Source organism: Hippoglossus hippoglossus, chromosome 16 (assembly GCF_009819705.1).
Source record: "Hippoglossus hippoglossus isolate fHipHip1 chromosome 16, fHipHip1.pri, whole genome shotgun sequence".
NCBI lineage: Eukaryota > Metazoa > Chordata > Actinopteri > Pleuronectiformes > Pleuronectidae > Hippoglossus > Hippoglossus hippoglossus.
The window spans coordinates 3,676,509-3,703,718 of NC_047166.1; the positions used below are offsets into that span (position 1 = coordinate 3,676,509).

The following is a 27,210-nucleotide window of genomic DNA, read 5'->3' on the forward strand; positions in this document are numbered from 1 at the left end:
ATCTCTGCTTCTCTTGGCCTCCTGCAACGTTTGCTCCTCCAAAGCCTCCTCATTGCTCTCCCCCCTCCTCCACCCTATTCCTCGCCTCGGTTTTTTTTCAAATAAGTTTCTTCCTGGGTAAAGGGCGAAGCAGCCGATGGAGGTGGGCGGTCCGCCGCGGAGGCTTCGCAGAGGGCCCACACTGGGCATTGTGTCCGAGCCCGAAACAATATTTACAGCAGCCCTCTCCGGGCTCCCTGGAAACAAAGCCAGTATTGATCCCCCAAATGAACCTACACAGCAGTCTTTATTGTTAGATCTTTATCTATTAAAATCAGGGGAGGAGAAAAGCAGCTCTTTCAGCACATTCCCTGGCATCTGTCGGCTTATTGATTGTTTTGCCAGAGCTGTGTACATCTTCTGGAATGCCTGGGATTGGAAAATATTAGAGCGTGATTCGTTTTTAATCAGCGCGGACAATGAACGTACAGAAATGTTTCCAGGTGCCGGTCGGGTGGAGACCCATTGAGAGCGAGGGGCAGCAGGGCCACCTCATAAACACTGTAGGATTTGCTAAGTAGAGTATAAGCGGTAGACGCTGGCCCTCATTAACACTTTGACAAAAGTTCGATCGCCTGCGGTTGTTTCCATTCGGACTGAGGCTTCAGAAGTCCGAGCTGCCCCCCGTGTCGGTGAACTCTAACACTTCAGGGATGTTATTTTAGTAAAAACAACACCGTGGGTGATATTTGCACATTGGGTCCCCTTGAACACTCGACTAGTCTTTGGACAGGAGTTGCTCGTTCCACCTCGCAGCCGAGACACTGTTGACACGGGGGGGGGTAGTGAAACCTCCGGGAGCAGAGGTGGCTCGGGACGCGAAGCGCTGCATCATGGGAAGCTGATTTTGGGTTGGCAGGCAGAGAGGAAGGCTAATGTGATCCCTTCACCTCCACAGTGAATAAACTGTGCATTGTGCCAAAAGGAGACACAAGGGTCGAGGGATTCTTTCTCTGGCTGCTTAACGCTCAAGCAAACGTTTTTTTCATGCGCCATTTATATGTAAACTTTCTTATTAAACACACAACTCATGCTCGTTGTGCAACATCTGTGTTATCATCTTAAAACCGTGAAGAAGAAACACTAAGACTGAAGGAATCCTCTAATAGTTTATTTAAAGGGACTTAGAACGACGCCCAGTATTTCACATAGAAATCAGTTCCCTTAATGCGTCTGTTTTCTTTCATCAAGATCCGTTAATTGTTTTTAAGAAAACCTTTAAATCTCACAATTTAAAAGAAAGTGAACAAACAATTCCTGGATCTGCCCCCTGATCCAGATCTGCATCACAATGTTTATGGGCTCTGCCCTGACCCGCATCCTTCGCATCAGTTGTTTTTGTGTAATCTTACTGGAAAGCGTATTATCGTGCCCCTAAGGAATTTGATTCCTCACCTTGAGTTTGTCATAACGACTAAGAGGTGAGACTTCCCCTCTTCAGCAATCCACTCACTTACTCATAATCCTCCTGACCCTCAACCTCAACGTAACATAATCATCGCCACTCATCATCATTCGTGTCCCTTTGTGAAACACACCGACTACTGAAGGTCAAAGTTAACGCATGAAGACATGTGAGCTTCTCGCTGTTTCTCACTGACGTCTGTGTGTGTCTCTGTGTCCGCAGGCAACATGCTGCCCGTGTTCTGTGTAGTCGAGCACTACGAGAACCCCATGGACTTCGACAGCAAGGAGGAGCACGCCGAGTTCGTCCTGGTGCGTAAGGACATGCTCTTCAACCAGCTCATTGAGATGGCCCTGCTGTCGCTGGGCTACTCCCACAGCTCGGCGGCTCAGGCCAAAGGTAACCGCCGTCGTCTCTTCGTTCGTCTTCTCTCGTTCCTCGTCTCTCTGACGCTCATTAACGTCCTCTGTACGGCGTTCTCTGACGACCTGCTACTAGTGCACACACTCAAACTCACACAGTCTGTGACCATGAGAGCCCAGTGCCTGCAGATCTGAAGCCACAGTAACACATCCTGACACTGATCCCAGACAGGAGACTCACACACACACACACACACACTCATTCCCACACAGTCTAAACGCACAGGCTTACCCACTAAAAATGCTTACATTCACATTCTCAGCAAGCCAAACACACAGACACACACTCGTACAGTATATATTTATACACACGTACACTCGGTGACTCAGTAGGTGGGAGGGGCCGGCGGAGGAAAGGGTCTGCTAATTGCACTAGAGAACACGCAGGCCGAGGGTGGCGGTTTCAAGGTGCCTCTTAGCATGCTCTTTTATTATAGCCTGTCCATCACACTTCAACACACACACACACTCTCTCACACATCTTATTTCACTGCTCCCATGAGCAGTATCCCTCCTCACTTTCTGCTGTGTGGGTTGCTGCTTTTTTTAAGGTAGTCTCAGCAGAAGTTCTGACGTGGTTGTTGTGATTTCAGTATCAAGTAAAAGTTTGCACGGAGCTCCTGTGTCACCGGGATAGTGCCGGGGAGACGACCTGTAGCCTAGTGATCCAAAAAGCTTAATCACTTTTCACTGGTGTCTATGTGAGTCATGATCGTTTACCCGTGTTTGTGTTTTTATCCATAATCTCTCAGGCATGATTCAGGTGGGGAAGTGGAACCCTGTCCCCCTGTCATACGTGACAGACGCACCGGATGCCACAGTGGCCGACATGCTGCAGGACGTCTACCACGTGGTCACGCTTAAGATCCAGCTCCACAGGTGAGAAACACACCCAGATATTCCTCTGTATAGTTTAAATCAGGAATTAATTTGGTGTTTTGCTGATGGGGGGTGGGGGACATTGTCGAATGTATCACTGCAAAAAACCCCCCTGTCAATGTTTGACCACCTGGAGGGACCCTACATTCCCTTACAGGCTATCTAGACACCTCCTGGGCGACTTGAAGGTCCCCATAAAGAACCAAAACAACCTTCTTGTTCACCGCTTAACCTTCTAAAACTCTACGTAGAACCTTCTCAGTGACCAGTAGAACCTCCAAAAGAAACCTTAGAGACTCTTAAAAACCTCTCGAACCTCCTCACTGACCGCTGCAACTTCTTAAAGGACCTCAATCCTCTTAATTACTTTTAAAACTTCCTCTAGAAGCCACTAAATAACTAGAAAAACCTTGTAAATAACCCTCAGAACGTTCCTTAGATTCTGTGAGTGAAATAATTTAGAATAAAACCCAACATGAAGTGCTTTACTAAGTCACAACCCTAACCCTCCTGTAATTTGTCCCCTGTGCGTGTTTGTGCACAAGTTAAAACATGTGTAGAAGATTCCACATTTTTTTCTTAGATACACATAGAGGCACAGTTACATTTATTAATATCTACTTCCAGCAGAGGCAGGCGCCAATCTACCAATGCCCTCTGCATGTTTGATACTGAGAATAGCTTTATTACTCATTCACACAGACTCGAAACGCTCACATCTCCCAGGAAATGCGAAAAGAAAAACCCCCTTAAATAGAGAAAATATCTTCTCCCGGCGTTGGGATTGGTTTATTTGTTAAATCGATGGGAACGCAGTCACCAGAAATCCTCCCCTTGTCCTGGCTAACGTTTGAGTTCACGCTGCGGTACGTGATGAAGAGGATTTATCTTTTGTTGCTGCTCTAAATTTAACTGCTAAGTGATGTTAACTAATGTGCATGTTTTGCATTGGGGGGGGGAACAAAACTTAAAAGAAATATGATATTAAAGTAGAGTGTTTTTTTGGAGCCCAGCTCTGCCTCAGCTCTTTTCACAGTAGCAAGTGAACGTGGCTGGAAACCTGGAAAAGGTGCGCGGCTAAAAATGACTCGGACCACAGATGAATACGAGGTTGTTCACCTGAAATAGTACGATAAATAAACCTGGGCTGCGCCGGCTATTTTAAAGTGAACTATACTTCTTCTGAATCCGAATTCAGCATCGTCGTGATAATAAAGCAGAAGACCTAACAAGCTGAAACCGTCCCTCACCGACTGGGTAGCGCTCGCTGTCGACTGCCATCACTCTCCATATTGTCGGCTAAATGCTGCTCTGTAGGTGTGAGGCTCCATTGTATTTATACACACAGTGAGAGCATACAAGCGTTTATAGATATAGACAGAAACCGGCTCGTATGTGCTCATAGACTCAAAACACACACATGCGCACACACACGCACACACACACACACACACACACACACACACACACACACACACACACACACACACACACACACACACACACACACACACACACACACAACACACACACACAGCTGAGTGGAGGCTTGTGCCAGCTGCACGCTAACCCAGTGTTCTGCAACCCTCTGGAGAGCTGTTCCTACTCTTTTCCTACCTCGCTCTACCTCTCCCTCTCTCCTCCTGCTCTCTCCCTCGTTCTCCCCCCCACCACCACCACCACCAACACCGCCGCCGCCGCCACCGCCACCCGCCTTCACCAGTCAAGCGCACACACTCTTGCGCGCGCACACACACACACACACATTGACGTGCACGCGTCCACCTCCCAGCGTACAGAAGGTTGTGTTTATTTCCGGCATTGCTAGCCCTGAATGCACAGATAGCTGTCTTTCTCCACTACCCCTCTCTCTCTCTCTCTCTCCCTCTCTCTGCCTCCTTCCCTCCTTCCCTCCTCTTGTTCACTTCCTTCTCCCCAGAGGCTCTGGCTGCTGGAGCAGTCTAAGGTGTTCTGGAAAATCCATTGTTTGTGTGTCTGTGTGTGTGTGTGTGTGTGTGTGTGTGTGAGAGGCCGTGTGTTTTCCCTCACGAGCAGATGTTAGCTTCGGGAACGTTCCACGCATCCCTTTTTCTATCCCGGGCGTTATCTCCTCGCTCGTAACGTTTCCCCGACGCCGCCAACTGACAGATTTACGGACACGCACGCACACAATGGGCACTCATCACAACCTCGCTCAGTGTCTCATCTCCCTCACTTGCAAAGTGTCAAGGCAGGTTTTACCGAAAAGTAATTCAGCGACACATGCGTCTTGCACACGTGAAGTGCAAACCCGGGCGCTCGGCTCGGTTGCCCCGCGCTCCCGCCCCACCGCGTAAAAAATATATTTCTCATTTCTAAGCTGAACGGAGCTGAATTCCTGCCGTTAGCGACAGTAGCACTACCTAACAGCAAAACCAATTTATCCATTTGATACATAAATCTATTTGGATTTTTGCTGCATATTGTTGTCAGTATTGTTATTGTTTTGTATTTGTTTTTCCCCTTCTCTCTCCCCCCCCACCCCGCCATCCCTCCAATTCCCCCCCAAACCCCGACCGCCACAGAAATCTAGCCAGTAACACCTTAAATTGTTTTGCCGAGCACACCGAGCCAGGAAGGTAGAAGTAACACGAAATAATAGTCGCCACATGCAGCTAATGTATAATTCATGCATCAATCCAGCAGATGTGTTGTATAAAGTAATTAACTAATCAGAACAATCAGGAGAGAGAGAACGAGAGAGAGAGAACGAGAGAGAGAGAGAGAGAGGGAGAATATGAAAGAGAGGGGGGAGAGAGCGAGGCAGGCACAGAGAGAGAGAGAGAGAGACAGAGCAATCTCCAGATGCATCTGCTTGATGCGCCAAATGAAATCTGTCTGTCTTGGAGGGGCGCTTGCAGCAGGGAAAGCGAGCAGGGGCCCGTGTGTGTTCAGACTCTCGTTCTCTCTGGTTTCCTCTCTCTGTCTCCACCGCTCTCTACCTATCTGATCGTTCCAGGAATTTAGCCATAATTCATCAATAAAACAGGGCCGCGCTCACGCCAACAAACCCCAATTTACACCCTTTGTGTTGAGGAGGATTCGGAAAGGGGGCACTTTACTGGTCGATGAGTCGATCGACAGAAAATTATTAATTTTTGATTCATTCGATTTATAACGTTGATTAATTGCAGAAATGATTGAAAACATAACACATTCACTGGTTCCTCATAGGAGGAGGTTTGTAGCATTTTATTATCATCTCTGGGATTTTGATTGTTGTTGTAATTTAACATTTTCAATTTGGGTTTGATGACTTTGTGTGATTTGTTTCTATTTTTGTGACATTTAATGGACTGAAGTGACTTACAGGAAGAACTAATTACCTGAATAATTAATTCAGCACTTGATGTTTTTGTACATTGTTTAAACATATGTCTTGCGTTTTTTTTTCTATTTGTCATTTTCAATTATTTGTATCTGTTTGACCACATTGAGTAAAAACCTGTTTTGAAACCAGTGATGTTTGGATGAGGAAATGATGCAGAATGTACTTCCGTAATATTGCAGGTCAAATTTATTAAAGGTGTTATAATCATTTTTCTCACCATCTGAGGGACATCCAAACACACAGTCAGATTAAATGATTTGTTTATTTTATCATTTGATTTGAGAGAGCATCAGGGCTGCTGGCTTTCCTTTTCTTTCTCCGTCTCCTCTCCTCATCTGAATTGTCTCTCATTCTCTCCCTTCGCCCCCCCCCCCCCCCCCCCCCCCCCCCCCCCCCCTTCTCTCTGCATCCCTCTCTCTCTCCTCCTCCCTCTTGCCTCCCCCTATATCTCCCTGACCTCCTCCACCCCACACCCCCCTATGTCTCCTCTCTCTCTCTCTCTCTCTCTCTCTCTCCACAGTTGTCCTAAGCTGGAGGACCTGCCACCTGAGCAATGGAGCCACTCTACAGTAAGAAACGCCCTCAAGGAGTTACTCAAAGACATGAATCAGAGCTCTCTGGCTAAAGAATGTCCCTTATCACAGGTGCTGAAGCCCAGTCTGCTTATTAAAAACAAAAAGACAAAAGCCCAACCCCACTGCCTTGCTACATTAACACACTACAAAACAAACCCTGTCGCCATCACCTCTGTCTTCTATCCTTTACTTATCAAATGCCCTGAGTTTGATTCAAGGGGGGGGGGGGGGGGGGGAAGAATCCACATAGAAAAATCCAAATCAATGGCTATTGTCTATTGTTTGCTGCATGATTTCTTTTTTTGTTTTTTTTGTACTGCCCCTCACACACACACACACACACACACACACACACACACACACACACACACACACACACACACACACACACACACACACACACACACACGCACAAAGATTAGTAGGCAACGGCAGCCAAAAAGCAGAGGTGTTGTTGAACGTATGGTTATTGTTAGATAAACATTGGCCCGGACCCAGAATGATCTGGATTGTTTTTGTTCCTTTTTTTTTTCCACCGTTTGGTTCATTCTCAACATTTCATTGCATCAGACAACGGCAGATATGTGCGTTTCACATGTTAGGTGTTATATTCAGTTATTTTTTTTTGTGTGTGTCGGCTGGGAAGGTTGGATAGAAAGCACTAGCTCAGATATTGTATTAACAGGCGGTGTAGTCAGTATATCATAGAGGCAGCTCTGGAGTGAATGGAATGAAACGGCAGTATATCTCTCACAGGGGCCAATAATGTGTGTATGTCTGAGTGTGTGTGTGTGTGTGTGTGTGTGTGCTTCTGTGTGTGTGTTTGCCTGACTGTGTTTGTGAAACGTATATCAACTTACAGGACACACTGTATATCTGAGAGCGTTACCGGTGTGTGAGTGTGTGTGTATTTAGATCCGAGCCTGTGCGTAGGAGCCTTCGGTATGAAGCCAGCTCTCCTCCTAGGCCACCGTATGGTCACCTGGAGACCCTCGTTTGCAGCGTGCGTACGTGTGTGTGCGAGCGGCTGCTGTGTGTGTGTGTGTGTGTGTGTGTGTGTGTGTGTGTGTGTGTGTGTGTGTGTCTGTGTGTGTGTGTGTGTGTTTGTGTGTTTAGCCGGGCATGAGCAGTGCGCTGATGATGTAAAGAGTCCCTGGGTGGCGTTCAGGCGGAGCCCAGCCCGGTCTGGTAATCACCCTGTTTACGGTCCATATGTGAAGACGGCTCAGAAGAGAGCACACGCGAGCTCTGAGGATCACACACAGACACGCACACTCCTCCTCAGACACACATTTGCTATTTTCACATACACACCAGTCTCAAATTAAACTGAAGATTGTTTCCGCTCTCCAGTGAGGATGAAACCTGGTCCTGAAAATATCCTGAACTGAATCTGTTTCTGACAGTTTGGTCCTCAACTCGAATCTAAATTTACCGCCACGCACAAACTGCAGCTTCAGTCAAAAATGAATTTCATCTTTGGGATATTTTGCCTCTTTTTTGTAATTGTATTATCTGTTTTTACATCAGCAAACGTCAAAGCAGTAATCCAGTTTCTCAGATTTGTAATGTGATTTAAGAGGAATTGGCAGCTTTGCTCTGTTGTTACCTCACAGCCTGATGATCTACTTGTATCTGTGTGTGCCTTGTTCAAACACGGCCGCCATGATGGCGTTTGACATCTGTTACTCTGTGGGGTGTCGTGTGGCCTGCTGCACCCGGAGCGCAGCGGCGTGCTCCTCCCGAACCCCAATGGTTTGTGAGGCTGGTCGTCACATTCGAGGGGGTGTCCCTGCGTCGCCTCCAAACACCGGCTCCCCCGCCCTGCGAGGTTTCTTTGCGTTGTTTTCTGAGTTTCTTACCAAGAGACCAAAGAAGTGAAATGAGTGGGAGGGGGAAGGGGGGGGGGGTGTTGCAGGAGGGGGAACAGAGGATTGGCACCTTTTTAGGATTAGTGTTTCCTTGATATTCTGCAGCGTAATCCCGGGCCCAAAAGAGAGGTTAACAGATGAGAGAATTACAGTGAGTGAGTGAAAGAGAATTAGCCCACCTCTGAACAGGGCTCTGAACAGAGAGAGGGAGGGGAGGGGCAGCCGAGCAGAGAGGGGCGGGCGGCGGGGGGGTTATTTTGTGAAATGCCGCTTTTGTCCGGCGCCTTGTCAAACATTTAGTTTCATTCTTTTGTCGCGGGGAGTCGTGCCTTGTGTGTTTGGCCTACAAATGACACGAGGTGGGAAATATATTTACTGATGCCCATTGTGATTCGGCCGGAGGAGCAGATTCTGACCCACGCGGACGTGAAGCTCACTTAAAGATTCTCAGTTTACGGCTCAGAGACAAAAAAAACCCAACAAAAAATCAAACTTCCCCTGATTCTGATTCTGCCTCCAGCTGCCAAACAGGCGCAGTCTTTTCCTTCTTGCTTGCTACCAAGCTCGGCAACCCCCTTGCCCATCTTCTCAGAAACTATGGCAACAAACGAGATTCCCTCCACCTCACCCCACTCTTTCCCATTGCCACCACCACCACCACCTCGTCTTGCCCCCCCCCCCCCCCCCCCCCCCCCCCGCGTTTACTCTCACTGGGCGGCCCCTGATGCACCAGCTGCTGCGTTGCGTAGCAGCAAATAGTCATCAAAATGCCATCTTTGCAGGCCTTCACCACCTCAGCTGCCATAGGCACAACCTGGCTGCCAGTGTGTGTGTCTGTGTGCGTGTGTGTGTGTGTGTGTTAGATTGAAGGGGGGGGGGGGGGGTCACCCCACTTGAGGTGGATATGCGCCATAATTGAGCTGTGTTAGATGTTGGCGAGAGACGAGGCACAGTGTTGCAAATGGGATGCGCGTTTTCCCCAGCTGATTCAAGACATCAGGCTAAGTTGGAATGTGTGTTTTTGTGTGTGTACGTGCGTGTGTGTTTTTGTGTTTATTGACACGTGTGCATTCGTGTAACTGCACCAAGTGTGTTTATCTGCAGGGGTTGTGCTCGGTGTGTGTTTGCATTTGCCGGTGTATGCACCACTTTCTAACGCTGGCAGCTGGGTGCCCACACAGTACCTGCCTGCTGCACCACTACTCTCTCACATACACACTCACAGACACACACACACACACACACACTCACCCACTCTCCTTTCTCTCTCTCTTCCTGCCTCCCATGATGGGGTGTAGAGTAGATGTTGGGGACCGATAGTAGCCCAGTGCCACTTCCTGGTCTTGCTGATAAGCTCTCTGTGCTGCAGATGGCTATCACTTAAAGGGTCCACACTCACACACACACACACACACACACACACACACACACACACACACACACACACACACACTCGAACACACAGAGCCATGCTACCTGTTGACAAGCCCTAGCACAGTCCTCCTGCTGGCACCGCAGTGGCAGTAGAGACTCTGGTTATTTGCTTGATTTCACTTAGTGCGGATGAATGTGTGTGTGGCGGAGCACAGGGGAGAGAGAGAACAGGAGTGTGTGTCTGTGTGTGTCTCTCTGTGTGTGTGTGTGTGTGTGTGTGTGTGTGTGTGTGTGTGTGTGTGTGTGTGTGTGTGTGTGTGTGTGTGTGTGCATTGTTTCGTTCACACATACACGCCGGGGCCCCCTGTGAGAGGTAGAGTGATGTATTGAGGGAGAGGGCTGATTAATGAGGAGCGTTTATTAGAACATCTGTGTCAAAGATGGCGGAGAAAGAGGGAGCGAGGGAGATAGAGAAAAAGATGGGAAGGGAGAGAGAGAGAGAGAGAGGCACACCATCTTCTGCAGGCCTCTTGTTTGTTGCCTGGAGCTGCTTTAGCCCAGATATACTGTAAATAAAACATGGCAGGCAGGAGGAGAGGAGTTCATTATCCCCTCCACTTAAAGGAGAATTCTTCTTACTTCAGATTCGTGGCTTTCACATGGATATTTGACTTGGGAGTTGGCTCTCAGAACCTGGTTAAACAGGAATTTGTGGTTTGCTGCTCTACCAATCACCATCCCAAATATTCGCGTTTTTTGTTCCAAAGGCAGTAAATCAAAAGCCAACCCACGTGTCCTGATGGCTTTAGCGCATCAATGACGGATGAACGGGAGTTCTCGCTTTAAAACTGTTGCACTTGCTGTGTCCTCATATTTGCACGAGTCCAGAAGAAGCAGCAGCAGCCTCAAGCGTAACAGTCTGACCCCATTAGAGGAGCAATTCTTTCATCTTAACCCCCGACGTGAACTCCATCAGGGTCTTCATTGAGCTGAGGCCTTTTTAATGTACCTATAAAAGACTGCTCAGCTTTACAGTGCAAGTTCACGTGCAGACCTCTTCATCCTCCTGTTTCTCATCACGACAGCACGATGCACCGCAGCATAGTTGGCACAAACTCACACTCAGTCACCAGCGTGACTCCTCTCGCGCCTCGCTTTCCTATATTTGACTTCACAAATAAAAAAAAATAAAAAAGGAAGCGGCTGAGTGGGTGTGACAAAAAGCAGCCGAACTGACTCAACCTGGTGCGAGCGAGTACGACCAGAGTCACGTTCAGGGGATGATTCGTGGTTTACACGAATAAGTATTAACAGATAAGTGAACACTTCCTCGTTGTATTTTTGGTTTGCTCTTATTTGCATTTTAATACTTTCGCACTAAGACTTGTCAGCTTGCACAGTCATTGTCTTTGGGAGCTCTGGCTTCTGTGTGTGGTCGTATTGGCCCCAGAAGTCCAGTTTTCAATAGAGCCGTCACAAGAAGCTGGTGAAAATGGCGCTTTTTGCTTGAGTTCAGTTTCAAGCAGACTGAAGTGAGAAATGTCCATCTTTCTCCTTCCGGCTCCTCTTACGAACTCCACAAGATTGTGTTGAGTTGTGTTGTGTTGTGTTCAACGCGTGTTGCCATCACGTACGATGCGCACGGTTGTAACGGAGGGGGGTCAGAAGTTCAAAGTTCAGTAGGACGAGACTTCCTGCCGCCACAGCTGCCGCCCCACGTTTTTGTTTTGCGCAGAGAGAGACGCTGGAGCCAGAGAACCAGAATCATCCAGTTCAACCTGTTCATTGTGCTCCCACCACCATGCTGCTCTGCCAGAAGGTTCCCCTGCCATCCTCCAAGTGCATATATTATAGAAAATGATAAAGATGGCATACCTGTAATTTGAAAACAGATGGTATGGTTCTTTTGAATATTTATAACAATCAAAAACAATTTCTCCTGCACCAACCTCACTATTCGCCCGGAGGCCGCCAAGGTGTTAAAACATTCATTTTAATGAAACTGGAAGGAGGCGGAGAAAAAAAAAGAAAAAAAGCTGTGTTTTTTTCTCAGGCGAAAGGAGGAATGGTTGAAGTGAATGTGGAGAGGGCAAAGAGTCGGGTGTAAAGGGAGGGATGGGAGCACGCGAGCGGCGGAGGGCGACATGCTCAGAGCGGCCCTCAATCTGCTTGAAGTTGTTGTCTTAAACAGATTGTGTAAATAAAGAGCTGGAAAAATAAAAGGAGGTTTATCTGTTTACATCGCCCGACTCCCCAGATGCTGATATTCAATAAGCTGTTATCTTCCTCTTTTTCTTTTGGAAGGTAAATATCTCTCCTGCCGTCTGCTCCCGATGTCACACACACACACACACACACACACACACACACACACACACACACACACACACACACACACACACACACACACACACGTAGGAACTCAGTTGACCTCACAATTCACCCACTCTGAAATACACACACACAAAAAAAACACACACACAAAAAAATAAAAACCTTCTGACAAACTCAACGGCATTTGATAAAAAAGAACAGATAAAGCCTTGTTTGATTTAATTTGTTTTACCTTTAGAGGACGATATGGGAAATTTCTGCATGTCTGATGCTTTTCAGTTTCTGTGTTTTTTTTTTCTCCACTGCCGGGTGCTACCATGTCCCCGATCTTTTATTTGTTTTGACAAGCTACAGTGTTACTGCATGTTTCACAAGCTTTAATATTATGTCTGTATTTTCCACAATGAGAATCCAAAGTCCCTCTCTCATTCTCTCTCCCTCTCTCTCAATCAATCTCTCTCTTTCAGAGTATGATTTCCTCCATTGTGAACAGCACTTACTATGCAAATGTGTCGGCGGCGAAGTGTCAGGAATTTGGGCGCTGGTATAAACATTTCAAGAAGACAAAAGATATGATGGGTAAGCAAAACGGAGGGGCGCAAAGTATGGCGCTCACACTTTTGTCTCTTTGCACACACACACACACACACACACACACACACACACACACACACACACACACACACACACACACACACATCACACACACACACCAGTCACCATTACAATATGTTCTCTAACCAACCGCCTCTTTGTCTTCCTGCTGCTGCACGAGGCAGAAATACATTTTTATCTCGTTATCTAATAATTCAGGATTGCTCAGTTGAACACGGTGTTATCTTTAATTTATCCCTTATTGTTCTAACTAACACTGATGCCTGGAATCAAGCTGAGGCCTGGGGTTTTTTTTTTTGTTTTTTTTGTTTGTGGTGTATTGGATTGTAACTCTTGTTTTCCATGAACAAAAAAAAGGCAGCGATGACTTCAACCGGCCAACGCCTAGTCCGAAATTCAATTATATTTTCTTATCAACCCTCTAACAAAGCATGCTTTATAGTATCTACAAATTTCCCCTTTGACCTGCCAGGAAATGAGGTTATATAATGCCAGTATCACCCCTGCTGCAGATAGGAGTTCCCATATATAAGGTTTTTCTGATTAAGCAGATCACCCCCATGTTGCGGAGCTCGTAGTGCACTTTAATCTTCAGATATTAGCTCCAAACGATCTGTTGAACAATCTTTGTTTTTTTTTTTTTTTTACTTTTTCCAGTGTGCTGCCGCTTGCAGCGATGACACATGAGATGTTATATCAAAAAATGTTTTCACAGCGTCCATGCAAATGGCGCGTTGTGATCATATCTTATCTGATGTTTTTTTTTTCTTCTTCTTCTTCTGTTAAAGTGGCAGCAAACGCAGGGAACATGATTTACTTCAGACCTGCTGTACTTGTGTATTCTCTTGTATACTCCCACACCTTTTCTGTCACAATAGCTTTATTTTGTTTTTGGGTAAATCTGGTTTTATGTTCCTCAAAAGTGGGACTGTGTGCTGCAGCTGCCGGCCCCGGCCTCTGTGGCGCTGCTGCTCCCAGTGTCATGTTTCTGCTGGAGTGGCTGAGAGCTAATAGAAGGAGAAAAGCTTAACCTGGTGTTTCTTTTCCTCACACGTCTACTCTCTCTGCTGTGTGTGTTTGTGTGTTTGTGTGTGTGTGTGCATGTGCGTGACCTGCCATCCGACTGTGCAGGCATGCGCCAACCCTCCCAGCTTGAGGGCTACCTGGGAACGTGTGTCCTCCGTGAGAGCCCGCGTGCCAATGCATTAGGTATGTCACAACATGGCCACACAAACACACACAAACACACACAAACACACTCACCTACACACTAAAACACTCTTGTTTTTTGTTTTTTTCACTTTGGAGGACAGTGCAATGGCATAGATGAATTTCCTGGAGGCTTTCAGCAACCTTAAGCAGAACCACTCATGCCTAGATGTTAAAAACTTCATTCCTATATTTAAACACAGATTTTTCTGTAAATTTAAGGCTTTATCTCATACAGACCAGGTTTTTTTTCTCACCCTTTGTTTGATACGATGAAGATAAACTCGACATGTGAGGAGCTACATGTCTTCCTCAATCCCTGTATGCTCAGTATTAAATGTCCTGATCTCAACTCTAATCTTATTTTTAATCCTAAAACTCAGATGGTGCTTTAAAGCCACATTTAAATAAAAATAGCTGTTTGCTTGTAGTCTAGAATTAAAATTTTCTCAATCTATAATTTAACTTAGAACGAAGCTTTTGAATCATCCGTCCTGGTCACGCCCTTCACATAAAAGGCTCCATTTAAACACAAGCACATTTCAGATGTGTCTGAATCTACTAGTTTAGCATTGGGACATGTTTAAAGTTGTTAGCTTAGCTTCCTAATTGATTACGTGTGTGTTTGGGTGCAACATTCAATAAACCGATCTGAGTGCGATCTCCCATTCCCCCTTAAAAGCGAACGACTTTATATAATGGCGGATTTGCAAGATCGTAAGAAAGTGTTTTTCGGGCAAAAGAGAAGAAGTATACGTGCGTTGTTCATTCGGCTACGTACGCATATATTATTACTATCTTGACAATTCGCTGTTAGAATAACGTTGAATATACTTTCTACAACTGACTTCAGAACAGGTTTTTCTTGGTCAATCGCTTTTCGGTGCCTCAATATAACGATCCACCAACAATGCGACGTGAACACAGCCAATCCTTTTTCAACTGGAGTAACCCTGAGTCTGTTTTCCCTCCCGTGACTGAAAAACAAAAGCTTGAACTGCTATACTGTTCATTTTAATGTGTTTCTGTATCATTCTATCTGAGGACATTGGCGACTGATAAGAAGAAAACACTCTGTGCACGTACACAGAGGCGGTGATAACAGTTCAAGATGTGCTTACACACAAACTCTAGGAGCTCTCGTGTCATGTGAGCCAAACCTCAGACACAAAACCTTGGCACACGAGCATCAGGTGCCCAACACACACCCGTGGCAACTCCTCTAACCTCAATATTCATGACGAGCTGCTGTCTGCTCCGCGCACATGGCCACAAATGGCAGGAGGAGCAAGTGCTGCAGAAATGCCAAGTATGAAGGCCGGGAGAGGGAGTGCCGAGGTCGTCCCTTTGTGGTTTGGCCGCAGCGTCACGTGTGACTCTGCATTTACTTCGCCACTCTGCGTTTTTTTGCAAGTTTGAGCCTGAAGTCGAGGGGAATAAGTACCTGGTCACAGGTGCTGGCCAGCCCCTCCGCCGCTCTGCCAGCTGAAGGGGCCGCTACCGGCCGCCAGCGAGCGCGTTGTTGTTTCTTTTGACGTGGCAGGGACGCCAACACGGGAGAGGGAGTTAGGTCACTTTGTGTGTGTCTCCCTCTCTCTCTCCCATTCCCTCTCTCTCACTCACTGTCACATACAAGCACACACTCCCTCCCTCCCTCAGCCCACATCCCATTCCCATTGTGTGTTTAATCCGGGGCTCTTTTGTGGCAGGATTCCACATGAGGACTCCCGCTTCTGTGGCAGCCTTTTTCTCCCAGGGCCTGCCATGCTCTTCTGTCACCCCTTCTCTTTTCAATTTGCATGGAAATGCCTCCGTGTGCCTGTGTGTTTGTGTGTCGTGAGCATGCCCCCCAGCAGTCTGTGCGAGCAAGGATATGCACACACACACACACACACACACACACACACACACACACACACACACACACACACACACACACACACACACACACACACACAAGAAACACACACATTCACATATGAGTGAATAGGCGCGCCATACCATCAGAGCCAGGGAATGCCAGGGATTATGGGAAGAGATGTGATTATTACCAAGATTTTTTTGTTTTGTTTCTTTCCCACCCCCCCACTCCACCCCCCCCTGCATCATTTGTTTTCGACAAACGCTCAATAGACCCGTCTTGGCCGGGCGTTTTGTGCTTTACTGACAGTTAAGAAACAGGCAGCTCAAAACACACGATTATTGTGGGTATTTTTGGAAAACATCCATGCACTTAATCTTTCATCTGCTAAAAAATTCAGCTTATTGAAGAGAGCATCCCCCCACCACCACCACCACCCCAACCCTCGTAACAGCCATTTACGCTTTTCACAATCTCATACGCTGCTTTTCTGTGGAATGTGGAGGCCGCAGCACACTTCTGAGGTGTTAATGTTGCCATCCGTGTGAATCCTCAATCGCTGCCCCCTCACGCGCTCGCCTCGGCACGGTGCACGCAAAAAAAAAGCAAAGTCTCGGCATATGTGGATTCCTTCAAGATGGACCGAAAAAACAAAAAAAACTCAAAACATTCAGCTGCTCCAAAATGCTCCTTTCCCCTTCGCTGTGGGTAGCACTTTGAATGTTAAATCATTGTTTTCGTTCTCTGAGCACATAATTTAAACCGGTGTTAAAATATTCCCCAGCAGCCATTATGGTCTTAAAGATTCCCAAAGCCAGAGATGCCGCTAAAATCTCTTAAACGCCATCAGATGACGGCACACAGATTTTTATTTAAGTCCGTTCCGTTCAGGTTACACACCACATCCTCTGATGTGCTCCTCCCGTCTCTGTTCGCTGCTCCCTACGTTTATATTTAGACCACCCTCCCCTAAAAGTGTCATGTTGTCGGGCTCGTGTTCCTTATTTTAGAATTAAGGATGTAAAGAGAGAATCTGATTTATCAGCATTGCTCCTTTGTGGATACACTCACACTCTCACACACAGATACACATTAATCCTGTTCTTATACACACACACACACACACTCCACTGTTTTGCCTAGATTTCTTCTTCTTTGCTCGTGATGAGGCCAGACGTTCTGAACTTAATTTCCGAGGCATGGGTTGTGAGAGACACAGGTCAAACACAATGAAGCCTTTTTATCTGTGTTAACATCTTTTTCTTTTTTTAACCAGTCGTTGGCGGATCAACTGGAATGTTCGCTGACCCACTAAGACTTTGACTAAGATCAAATTTGATCTGATACAGAGAAGATCTGTTTCATTCATTCGTCTGATTAGACACAATGGCTATTTGAGTTATGGTCATGATTTTGCGATTAAAGTGTCACATTTTTCAGATTGACCAGCACATGTCATTCAGCTTTTCCCTCTCTTTCTGCTGTACGCTCTGATCTCCTGTGTTTTCTTTGTGATGTTGAGAGTTGACATGAGTATTTTATCATCTGTCTTTCCAGCTGAGATGGACGGCCTGGCTGACCTGTCCCCACCCAGCTCCAACCACAACCACAATCACCTGGGCTTCTCCCAGCAGCAGCAGCCCATCCCCGGCAGCACAGCAGAACAGAACCCCTCCTCGCCGGTGCCGCCGCTGCCTCACGCTCCGCCATCGCACGGTGGTCAGACAGGAAGCCGGCAGCCCCAGATCCCAGGCCTGCACCACCCGGGCCTGGTGTCCACGCCCATCAGCCCCCAGCTGGTCAACCAGCAGCTCGTGATGGCACAGATCCTCAACCAGCAGTATGCAGTGAACCGGCTGCTGGCGCAGCAGTCCCTGTCACAGCAGTACCTCAACCACCCGCCTGTCAACCGCAACTCCCACAACAAGCCCCTGGAGCCACAGCTGGGGTCCAACACGGAGGTGTCCATGGAGATCTACCAGTGGGTGAGGGACGAGTTGAAGCGAGCTGGCATCTCTCAGGCCGTCTTCGCCCGCGTGGCTTTCAACAGAACCCAGGTGAGGAGGGGAAGACAGATGGGCTGGAGTAAAGCTATCGTCTTTATGTCAATTATGTGTCTAATTCCCCTTCATGTGCCTTTGATAAGGAAGCTTTAGTTTGGCAGCTGATTGAGACACAGAACTTTCAGATAAGGAAATTAGATCAGAAGTTGCAGGTCAATGGAACCTGACTTGTCCTGGACTTCGATGATGAATACAGCCATTTTCTATACTTTGAAACTGGACTTGTATAATCATAGAACATATTTGCTACATAATCTCAGGTTGACTGATGATTGAATTTATCTTTTAATGTAATTTAATCATAATTCAATTTTTTAATCTACAATTTTATACCCCGGTCTGACGCAGACATTCACAAGGTAGTAAAATGCTTCACGTACAAAAAATGTACTCAGTTCAAGTTCAAGAAGAACTTGAACTTCCTGCCAACTGATGCATCCTGGGAAACCGACCGCTTTTGGTGGCAACAGGGTGAAACTAAAACGTATGTCCAGCTTTGTCTTCTAACAAGTCAGCGTTGAGATAAAACTCTTCCTCTCCACGATTAAAACTAAACGCATCTCCGATTCCGCAGCAACAGCTCGTTAAACACTTAGACTAAGAACAGCCCGACGTTTGAATCTGCCCGTTTCCACGTCTTATATCTCGTTCATAATTCTCATTCATACACTCCGGTAATGTCGCACCTCTACTGTACTTGAAGGCAGCTGGCAGCCTGCCTATGCGAGAGACCCAGGCTCGGTCAATGGTCGTGCGCTTTCTGTGCCAAAATCTGTGGTTTCACTTTAGGAGTCGGAGGCCTCACACACACACACACACACACACACACACACACACACACACACACACACACACACACACACACACACACACACACACACACACACACACACACACACACACACGCACACACACACAGAGGACGGTGATAATGGCTCAAGATGTACTGTGTGTATTAGAGGGGGTTGAAGGGAGGTGACAGCAAACCTCATTAAGACTCCATTCACTTTGAAGTCGCCGTGTATGAAAGAAGAAGAAAAAAAAAACAGAAACTGATAAGAATCAATTAGAATTAGAATGTACAGGAACCCCCCCCTGAAAAGGAAGCGCGTGTGTGTGAGTGTGTGTGTGTGTGTGTGTGTGTGTGTGTGTGTGTGTGTGTGTGTGTGTGTGTGTATCCAGTGAGACACTGGTGTTTCTGTGCAGACGGGCGAGCTCCCACACAGTCTTATCTGTGGCTGATATGAGGAATTAGCCCAATGTGCCGTTGGAGAGTTCGCCTTCGGAGGATCATTTATTAGACGTGTGTTTTTCTCCGCAAGCTTGAGTTAATAAAAGAAAAGGTGGTGGTGGGGGGGGGGGGGCTTCTCGTGGTGGGAAGGAGCGGAAAGCGATCGACCACAAAGATAGACCAACATGGGTTGATGGCAAAGAACGATAAGAAGAATGCAGACGCCAACAAGGGCCGCCACACGCGCCGCAAACCAGAAAAAGAGAAAACGCCACAAATCCATCCCCGTGAATACTTGTGCACCTACAGTCTCGCTCCTCAGACTCTGATCTGTCCACACTTGTCTGGAAACCACACACCCCGCCTATTGAAGCATGACACGTATATAGCCGCTTACACTTTAATAGCCAAATGACATCGAGCACATATTTGCAGCGTGACTCACTTTCCAAGAGGAGGGGAAAAAGAAAAAAAAAAGAAACTAGAAATAAAAAAATAAAAGCATGTTTTCTCCATCACCTTGTTTTATTACCAAATCACACCTATTGATAGTGAGAGAAGCGGAGTGATGGTTGGCTCAGTGTGTGGCCAGGAGCTGATGAAAAGGCCCAATCACACGTCTCTGATAATGGAGTCGTCGCCGTCTCGTAATGATTGGAATTGAGCGCTATTGAAAAGTAAACAGAGGATACGCTGATTGCCCGCGCAAGACTCTCGCGCTTCAGGCAAGTCGCAGCGGCTCTTATCCAGAGCGGCGTGCGGCGCCGAGGACGTGTCCAAGATCTGCAACACGACTTCGCCCAAATGCAGTGAGCTCCGACCTTTCCGTGGCGCAGGTTTGTCTGTTGCCGTGAAGCTCGAGGATTTGGACGAGGAGGGGAAATCAATTAAATGATTTTAACGATTGGAAGAAAAGTAGATACACAGGAAAAGCCGGAGTCCACCTGCATCTACAGAGGAAAAAAAACTACTGGACTACATATTGAGTCCCTGAAAGGTTTTATTAGTTTACTGTTTAAGTGGGTGTAAGAGCGCCACTTCTCCAGTGTCATTAGAGTCTCCATTTACACTTATGACTCTCTTTTGCCGTCTTGAAGCCACTGATGTGATTACTCTCCGTCTTGTTTTGCCTCTGAAACCAAACTGTTTCACTCACTGGGAGCTCTGGTCCCCTCCTTTTAGTTTTTCTCCATCTCATCAACTCTCTTCGCCCCCCCCCCCCCCCGGTCCGTCACGCAGGGCTTGCTGTCTGAGATCCTGCGCAAGGAGGAAGACCCTAAGACGGCGTCGCAGTCGCTGTTGGTCAACCTGCGCGCCATGCAGAACTTCCTGCAGCTGCCGGAGGTCGAGCGCGACCGCATCTATCAGGACGAGAGGGAGCGCAGCCTGACAGCCGCCTCTGCGATGGGCGCCCCTCCACTCATCAGCACGCCACCCAGCCGCCCTGTACAGGTACCAGATGTTTGATTCCTCCACGTGCATGTTTTCCTGTGGTTTTTCCGAGTTTCAGTTTTGCAGATATCTTATTATCTTAGAGGCAGAGCTGATCCATAGGCAGAGACATACATTAGTTTCTTCCCTTTGCTCCTGAGTCTAGCATCGTGTGTCGCGTGTCCACTGATGCTTTCAGATCAGCTGCGTTCAGTTCTGGAACGATACTTTGGCGATTGTCCTTCGTCAGTCTGCGAGATTACGGTTGTCCAATCAGCTGCTGAGCGTAGACACGGCTAGCTCGGGCACATGTGTTCCTCAAACTTCTTTATAAACCCCCAGTTCCCAGTCTTGTTACCCACCTGAGCCATTGCATCACTTGTACTGTGTAAACATTTGTGTTGTTTGCTTTGCCCATTGAAGGTTAATGAGATAATGTCTCCCTTCAGAGGAACAAGACTTTCAAACGTAACACAAGGAAACAAAACTGATAGTTCTTGACGTTTAAATGGCTGAAAAGAAAAGTGGAATTCAATAGAAACTATCCCTTTACTTGAATGTGGATTAAAAAGCATGTAAGTGGATCAACAGCGGCTATTTTCCAAACATCACAGAACACGTGTGAGTAGATGCAGTCCTGAGACGCACTCGTTAGCACACTCTGTTTACATGTGACGATCGGAAGTATGCGCTCACACGCCTCCGCCCTCGCACATTGTTCAGTTACGTGCTTCACATTCCCACGTGTAAGTTTGCAACCTGTCTGGAAAACACGTGGAATATCAACTTTATCCCCGTCTGGAGTTCTTCCTTTACATTTCCCCTGCATGTAAATGAGCTCCGCTTCCTTCCTCCCCCCCCTCACCACACCAGGTGAGAACGGTGCACAAACGATGGGTAATTTTTTGTGCTAATTTTGACCTTTTCTCGTGCATTAGGCGGCATTAACAACCCTCCCATTTCAAAAAAAATAAAGCTCACTCGGTGATGACAAGCTCTGTGAAAGATCAAACATCATTTAGTCAGTGCCACTTAAAATCACTGCGAACCGCCGGCACAACCGCCAATCTCCGTCCCGGGTTTTAAAGGTATGTGGGCAACTTTCGTACCAGTTGAGCCTGTTTGAGCTGCAGTCAGCTGAGTCGAGGAGGTGAGGACGGTGGACAAAGGCCTCGTCTGTCCCATCCTCGGCTTTTCTCTAGGTGAGAAGAACACAGAGACAGAACCACGGGCCCAGCAGCTCCCCTGCAGTCGCACACAACTGGAGAGTCTCATTCTCAGGCAGCGGGGCTGAACTTAAGCGGGGCCACTTTGCAGTTCACAGCCCATCTTTACAATCAGAGGTTGTGCTAATGCAGGACATTATTCAGAGTGATAGAGTGGAACTGTGCACAGGAATGAATAACCCAGTGTTAATGCTTTTATTAACATCCCAGTGGCAGAGGTAGGGATCTGGAGTTACGACTTTTTTTTACTTTTTCAATAATCCCATCTGGTGATCCTCGCCCTGTACACAGCAGATCTGAGACCAGCTCACAGATCTGAAAACAAATTCAAAGCTGCACAATAAACTATGCAACGTGGAGAGCAATCTATTTCAAGAATGATCCAAACCCCCCCCAAAGCCTCTGGTTTGTGCTTTTGTATCCTGTCGGCACATAAGTTCAAAAATCTGCCTGAAAAAGGCCTGATATAGCCCTTACCTGTATGACTTTAACCCATTAACATTTATCATGTCAGACATTCATCATGTCAGACCTGTTCCCGCACAAGGCGGTTCTCACACGCACACCCACAGACACACACTCATACACCTGGCCATCTGCCAGCCTCTCCTATGGAGCAATGCGGTGTGAATTTAAGCACATAAATCAGCCAGGGTGGCAATTGAGCTAGAGACAGAGGAGGGTTTTTATTGGCCTCATAAAAACAGATGCGGAGGTATGTTTCTCTCACGTGTACTGATCGGGTCGGCTCTACTCCCCCAAAGCCAGTTAGTGCACGTCTCGGCCTTAACAATTAGCTTGACATGGTAACCTACCGCTCAGACTGACAAGCCCACGTTGAGCCGTCGTAAAAACTGGATGAAAGGGCCCCGGGATCGCACCGACATTCCACTCTCACCACAAAATGTTAGGATTATGTGATTGACTCGAACACATGAAGGCTCTCGTATTAGGAGTCTAGACAAATACTTGAATATATATGTTTTTTTGATCACCGGCTCCATCGCGAGTTAGTCGCTGTTGGTGTTATTACGGTTTATTTGCATACCATGTACTCGCACTCGTACCCAGCCCTGTGGATGTCTCCTTTCAGAAGGGGCTCGTATGAAATGATTCATATGCTAATGCATCGTGGGTAACGCTTTTATTAGGATACTTGTTACGTTGTGAAAGGATTTTTGTCAAGATGCAACAAGACGCTCAATGAAGATGATTTGATTTCATTAGACTTGCATTTATTTTTTAATCACCAGCTTGACATGCGAATAATAACATCTCATACAACACGTTTGAGTGTTTTTCAGGGAAATAGCCACAGTGCCGTGCATGGGTGTAATCTGGGTGCGTGGCTGCATGTGCTTTTGCCAGATTTCCATTTTCGTCATGTGAGTCTGAACAAATATGGTTGTGTTGTTTTCCCGACGCAGCAGCCCCGGAGGGAAGACTGCAACAGCGTGAGGCCCGAGGACTGGAATCCCCGGATCCCTGTGGGCATTTCCCCTGTGAGCAGATAACTCCACCCCCCCCCCCCCCCCCCCCCCCCACACACACACACACACCCCACACCCCACTTCACCAATCTGAATTTACACATTTTAACAGATCATACACATTCTGGCGCTCATCATTTCCCCAACATGCAATTTCTGTTTTGTGAAGCATTAATAAGAGCAACACGTGACTTTAAAGTGCAAGGCTAATATTTGCCTTTTGATCGGTTGTTGTTTGAAATAGTTTCTATATAAATATATATGTATGATGCACTATTTTGATTTTAAGTACATCTAATAATTAGATTTTGTTGAATAGAGCTCGTCTGTGAGTGTTAAATTGTCAGCAGAATGCCTTGATAATAAAAAGATAAAGAGAAACCTTGTGGTTCAGTCACACAACAGCAGCAGCGTTTAGTATTAAGTATATACAGGCTGTCACACATGACTCTGATAATGTGAGAAAATGATTTTAAGGTCAACTGCATTGACTCTGTCCTTGCACACAACCAACAACCATCACATACACATGGAAGATTCAAAATTGTGGCTGATGTTTTAACTTTTTCATCCCTTTTTTCATTCCGGTAACAGGTAAAACAGTCGCCTCTGCCGAGCGAGTGGAACGGCAAGACGGAGAGCTGCATCCTCAACATCAACTCCACCATCTACGACGAGATCCAGCAGGAGATGAAGCGGGCCAAAGTCTCCCAGGCTCTGTTCGCCAAGGTGGCTGCCTCCAAGAGCCAGGTACCTGACCACACACGGGGGGGAGAGCTCAGTTTAAAAACAGAGATTTGCAGCAAAACCCAAAAACCTGATGTTATCAGCTGTGAAAAAGCCTTTTTGGTGTTTTCCTTCATCGCTGATTCAGTGTCTTCTTCCAGAAAACCCAATTGACCACTAACATGCAACATGAAAAGAGCGCTCTTTATTTCTCTTTCCACAACTGAAGCTGAAAAAATGAAACATGATCTTTATTCATCATGCCCCCCCCCCCCCCCCCCCCCCAAGAAAATTATCTAATCTTGACCTGATTTAATTCACCTGAACTGTTTGATACACACACACACACACACACAGATTATAAAAAGGAAAAGAAGTCGAAACAGAACCTGCCTCAGTGCGTCACTGCGGTCGTTTAGCGGCATAATGACACATGTCTTCTTTATTATGGGTTTTGAGTTTTAACAGTCGACACGGTTTCAACACCAAACAAACCTGTTTATATTAGCTCAGCAAGGCCATGGGGGCCCCTGTTATCTTCTTCCAGAAGAGCAGGGAACTCACACAATACAAGCTTGTGTGTGTTGGAAACAGGGGGAAGAAGAGAAAACACGGCACAGTCACGTCTTTATTAAAAGCAATTTAAAATTGTGGCACTAAGGAGCTATTATTAAAGGTTTTCATGTGTCTGTCGGAGGCAGAGTTGGGAAGATTTCCACAATCGTGCCTGATGAAAAAGACGGGGGGAGAAATAGATCACCAAGGGCGGAATAATCTAGAAATATCTGCAAAGGCTTTATTTTTTTCTTGCTGATTAGGATGATTATACCCCCAGATAGCTTTGTTTTACCAAATTGCAGTTTGATGCACAAACCACTGTTTTTGTTAAGGAGTTCAAAGACTCCGTGGAAGGATGGGGAGAGAGGAACGTGGAGAGCGAGGCGCTGGCGGTATTAACTCAAACGTGTCTCTCTTCCCAAATGAAGGTTTGTCTGGGAACAGGTTTCCACGGTGTGTCTTCTCCACCTCCCTCCCATCCCTCTGTCTTGCCCCTCTACCTCTCGCGTTCCCCCCGATTTCTGCCTCTCTTTCACGTTCCATTCATGGCAGGCGAGTGTGAATGTGAATTGAGCAGCAGATAAGAAGTGTGCTAATTATGCCTGTGAAAGGGGGCCTGGGAGAGCACTTATCTCTGGCTCCATCTCGTAATGGGCGCTCCCCGGGCAGCTGGTCTCCCCCCTTACTACCCAGCCGGCGTTGCCACATCCACCAGCAATGCCAGGCCAGCGGCTGCTCCTCCCCATCAGGACCCCTGAACCCTGAAAATCACAGACGATAGCACCCAGTTCTCAGTCACAGTTTCCTCAAAGAGCTTCTAAAACCCTGCACGGGGCCTTGTTTTGGTTTTTATTCAAAGTGGGACAAGGTCACAAGTTTACTTTTTCGGGCTTTTCCCTTCAATGTTGTGTCGTTTGACCCTTCGAGACAGAAGCCACACGCTTGTGGAGTCGTTGTTTTGCAGACGGCAGCAGAGCTCATCATATAATTGATTCCTTGATTGTCAGAAAATATAATGGAAGCTATTTTTCTAATCAGTTAATTGAGTCACTTCTTGAGCATTAATGCTGTTTCCAGCTCGTGAAACTTGCTGCTTGTATCACTGGGAATCGGACGGGTTTGGGGTTTGGGTCAAACAAAGGAAGCAATTTGAATACGTCTTCTTTGGACAAATTGTGAGGGACACACAACTAAGAAGTTAACTGGCAGAATTGATCATTAAAATAATTGATGATTGCAGACTCAGTTCCAACTGTTAATGTCCATACAAATGTTATGAGACGTCATGTGTTTTATTTTAGAAACAGCTAAAGAAAGAATGAATAGAATATTGAATCCATCTTCCGCCCAGAGCAAAAATCCTGTATAATCGATACGTGAGGACGCTGCAGAAGTTTCCAGATAAAGAGGTAGTTGCAGTGCACACACACCAGATACTGCAGCTCAGGTTAGCTCCTCATTTCGGCTTATTCACTGGTTCCAGAAAAAGGTTCCTGGTGCCGGCACTAAACCGGCGATCGCTTCATGCGACCAGAGAATTCACCTCAGTCAAAGGACATTTTCGTGAGTGTTGAGTAAATCAGCGTTAATTGTCCGTGAGCTCCTTATAGTTTGAAGGAAGAACAGCAAAATGTATATTTGAAAGTGACAAAAGCCGAGGTCCACGGAGGGTTTCAGCCTCGCAGGAAGAAAATAACCAGCAAGCCTGAGGTAGAGCGCCATGCCAGCAGAGACTGCTGCTACTGAGCTGGGGAGCGCAGCGTGGATGTGGTTGGTGATGAGGATGGAGGATGGGCTGGACTGGCAGCATGCCCATATGGGGTCCGGGAAAATAATTGTTGGGGGAGGGTGCGGAAGAGGCCTCATCTCGGAGGCTGGTTGCCGTCCTGTCAGCTTCGCTGTGCAGTTCAACCTCTGCCTCTTTCAGCTCAGCTTAGGATTTCCCAGCATTCATTCCAGCTCGCTTACGCAAGCACGGGATCAGGCGACCTGGATCCGCTGGTATCAGTCCCGTATGTTTTCGGGTGTGTGTGTACACCATGTAGCGTTTTCGCTGTTTGTGTGTTGCACGTTCGCCTCATTCACAGAGAGACAGATTAAACGGCTTAGACAGGAAGGAGAGAACCGGCGGAGAACTGAGAGAGAGACGTGGAGTTGACGGAGGTCACAGTGGTCCCCAGGGTGGAGGAGCAGTAAACAGGAGTTAACTGATTGGTGTGTGCTGCACTGAGTGTGTGTGCTTAGGTGTGTGTTTGTCCTATATATAGATGTGTGTTTTGCGTGCATCAAATATAGGTTTATGTGCAGGGATGTTTGACTGTGTGTGTTTGTGTCTGTCGGTGTGCTGGGGGGTTCCTGGAATGCAGCCACGCCGTCCTCTCTCAGGACTCGTAACCACAGCAGGCCTCTGCCAGCCCTTAACTGCCCCACCTCCCACCCCTCCTCTCACGTATTCAATGTTGCATTTCAATCACACTTTTACTGCCACAGTCGTAACTGTAGAGCAGCGACTCCAACCCAAACTCCATCAG

At 47.0% G+C, this 27,210-nt stretch overlaps 1 protein-coding gene across 6 annotated transcripts in view; it reads left to right on the top strand.

The window, feature by feature from the left end:
* The window catches only part of LOC117776250 (DNA-binding protein SATB1), a 59,477-nt gene that overhangs the window by 15,942 nt on the left and 16,325 nt on the right, over window positions 1-27,210 (top strand). For 4 of the 6 annotated variants that reach the window (XM_034610027.1, XM_034610028.1, XM_034610030.1 and 1 more), the window contains exons 3-11: window positions 1,667-1,843; window positions 2,619-2,745; window positions 6,636-6,759; window positions 12,737-12,848; window positions 14,016-14,093; window positions 17,512-18,011; window positions 20,488-20,700; window positions 23,333-23,407; window positions 23,990-24,145. In XM_034610027.1, coding sequence (XP_034465918.1) covers window positions 1,667-1,843; window positions 2,619-2,745; window positions 6,636-6,759; window positions 12,737-12,848; window positions 14,016-14,093; window positions 17,512-18,011; window positions 20,488-20,700; window positions 23,333-23,407; window positions 23,990-24,145 — 1,562 coding nt within the window. The remainder of the gene's footprint in view (window positions 1-1,666; window positions 1,844-2,618; window positions 2,746-6,635; window positions 6,760-12,736; window positions 12,849-14,015; window positions 14,094-17,511; window positions 18,012-20,487; window positions 20,701-23,332; window positions 23,408-23,989; window positions 24,146-27,210) is intronic. The other 2 variants (XM_034610032.1, XM_034610031.1) reach the window with 2 other exon arrangements.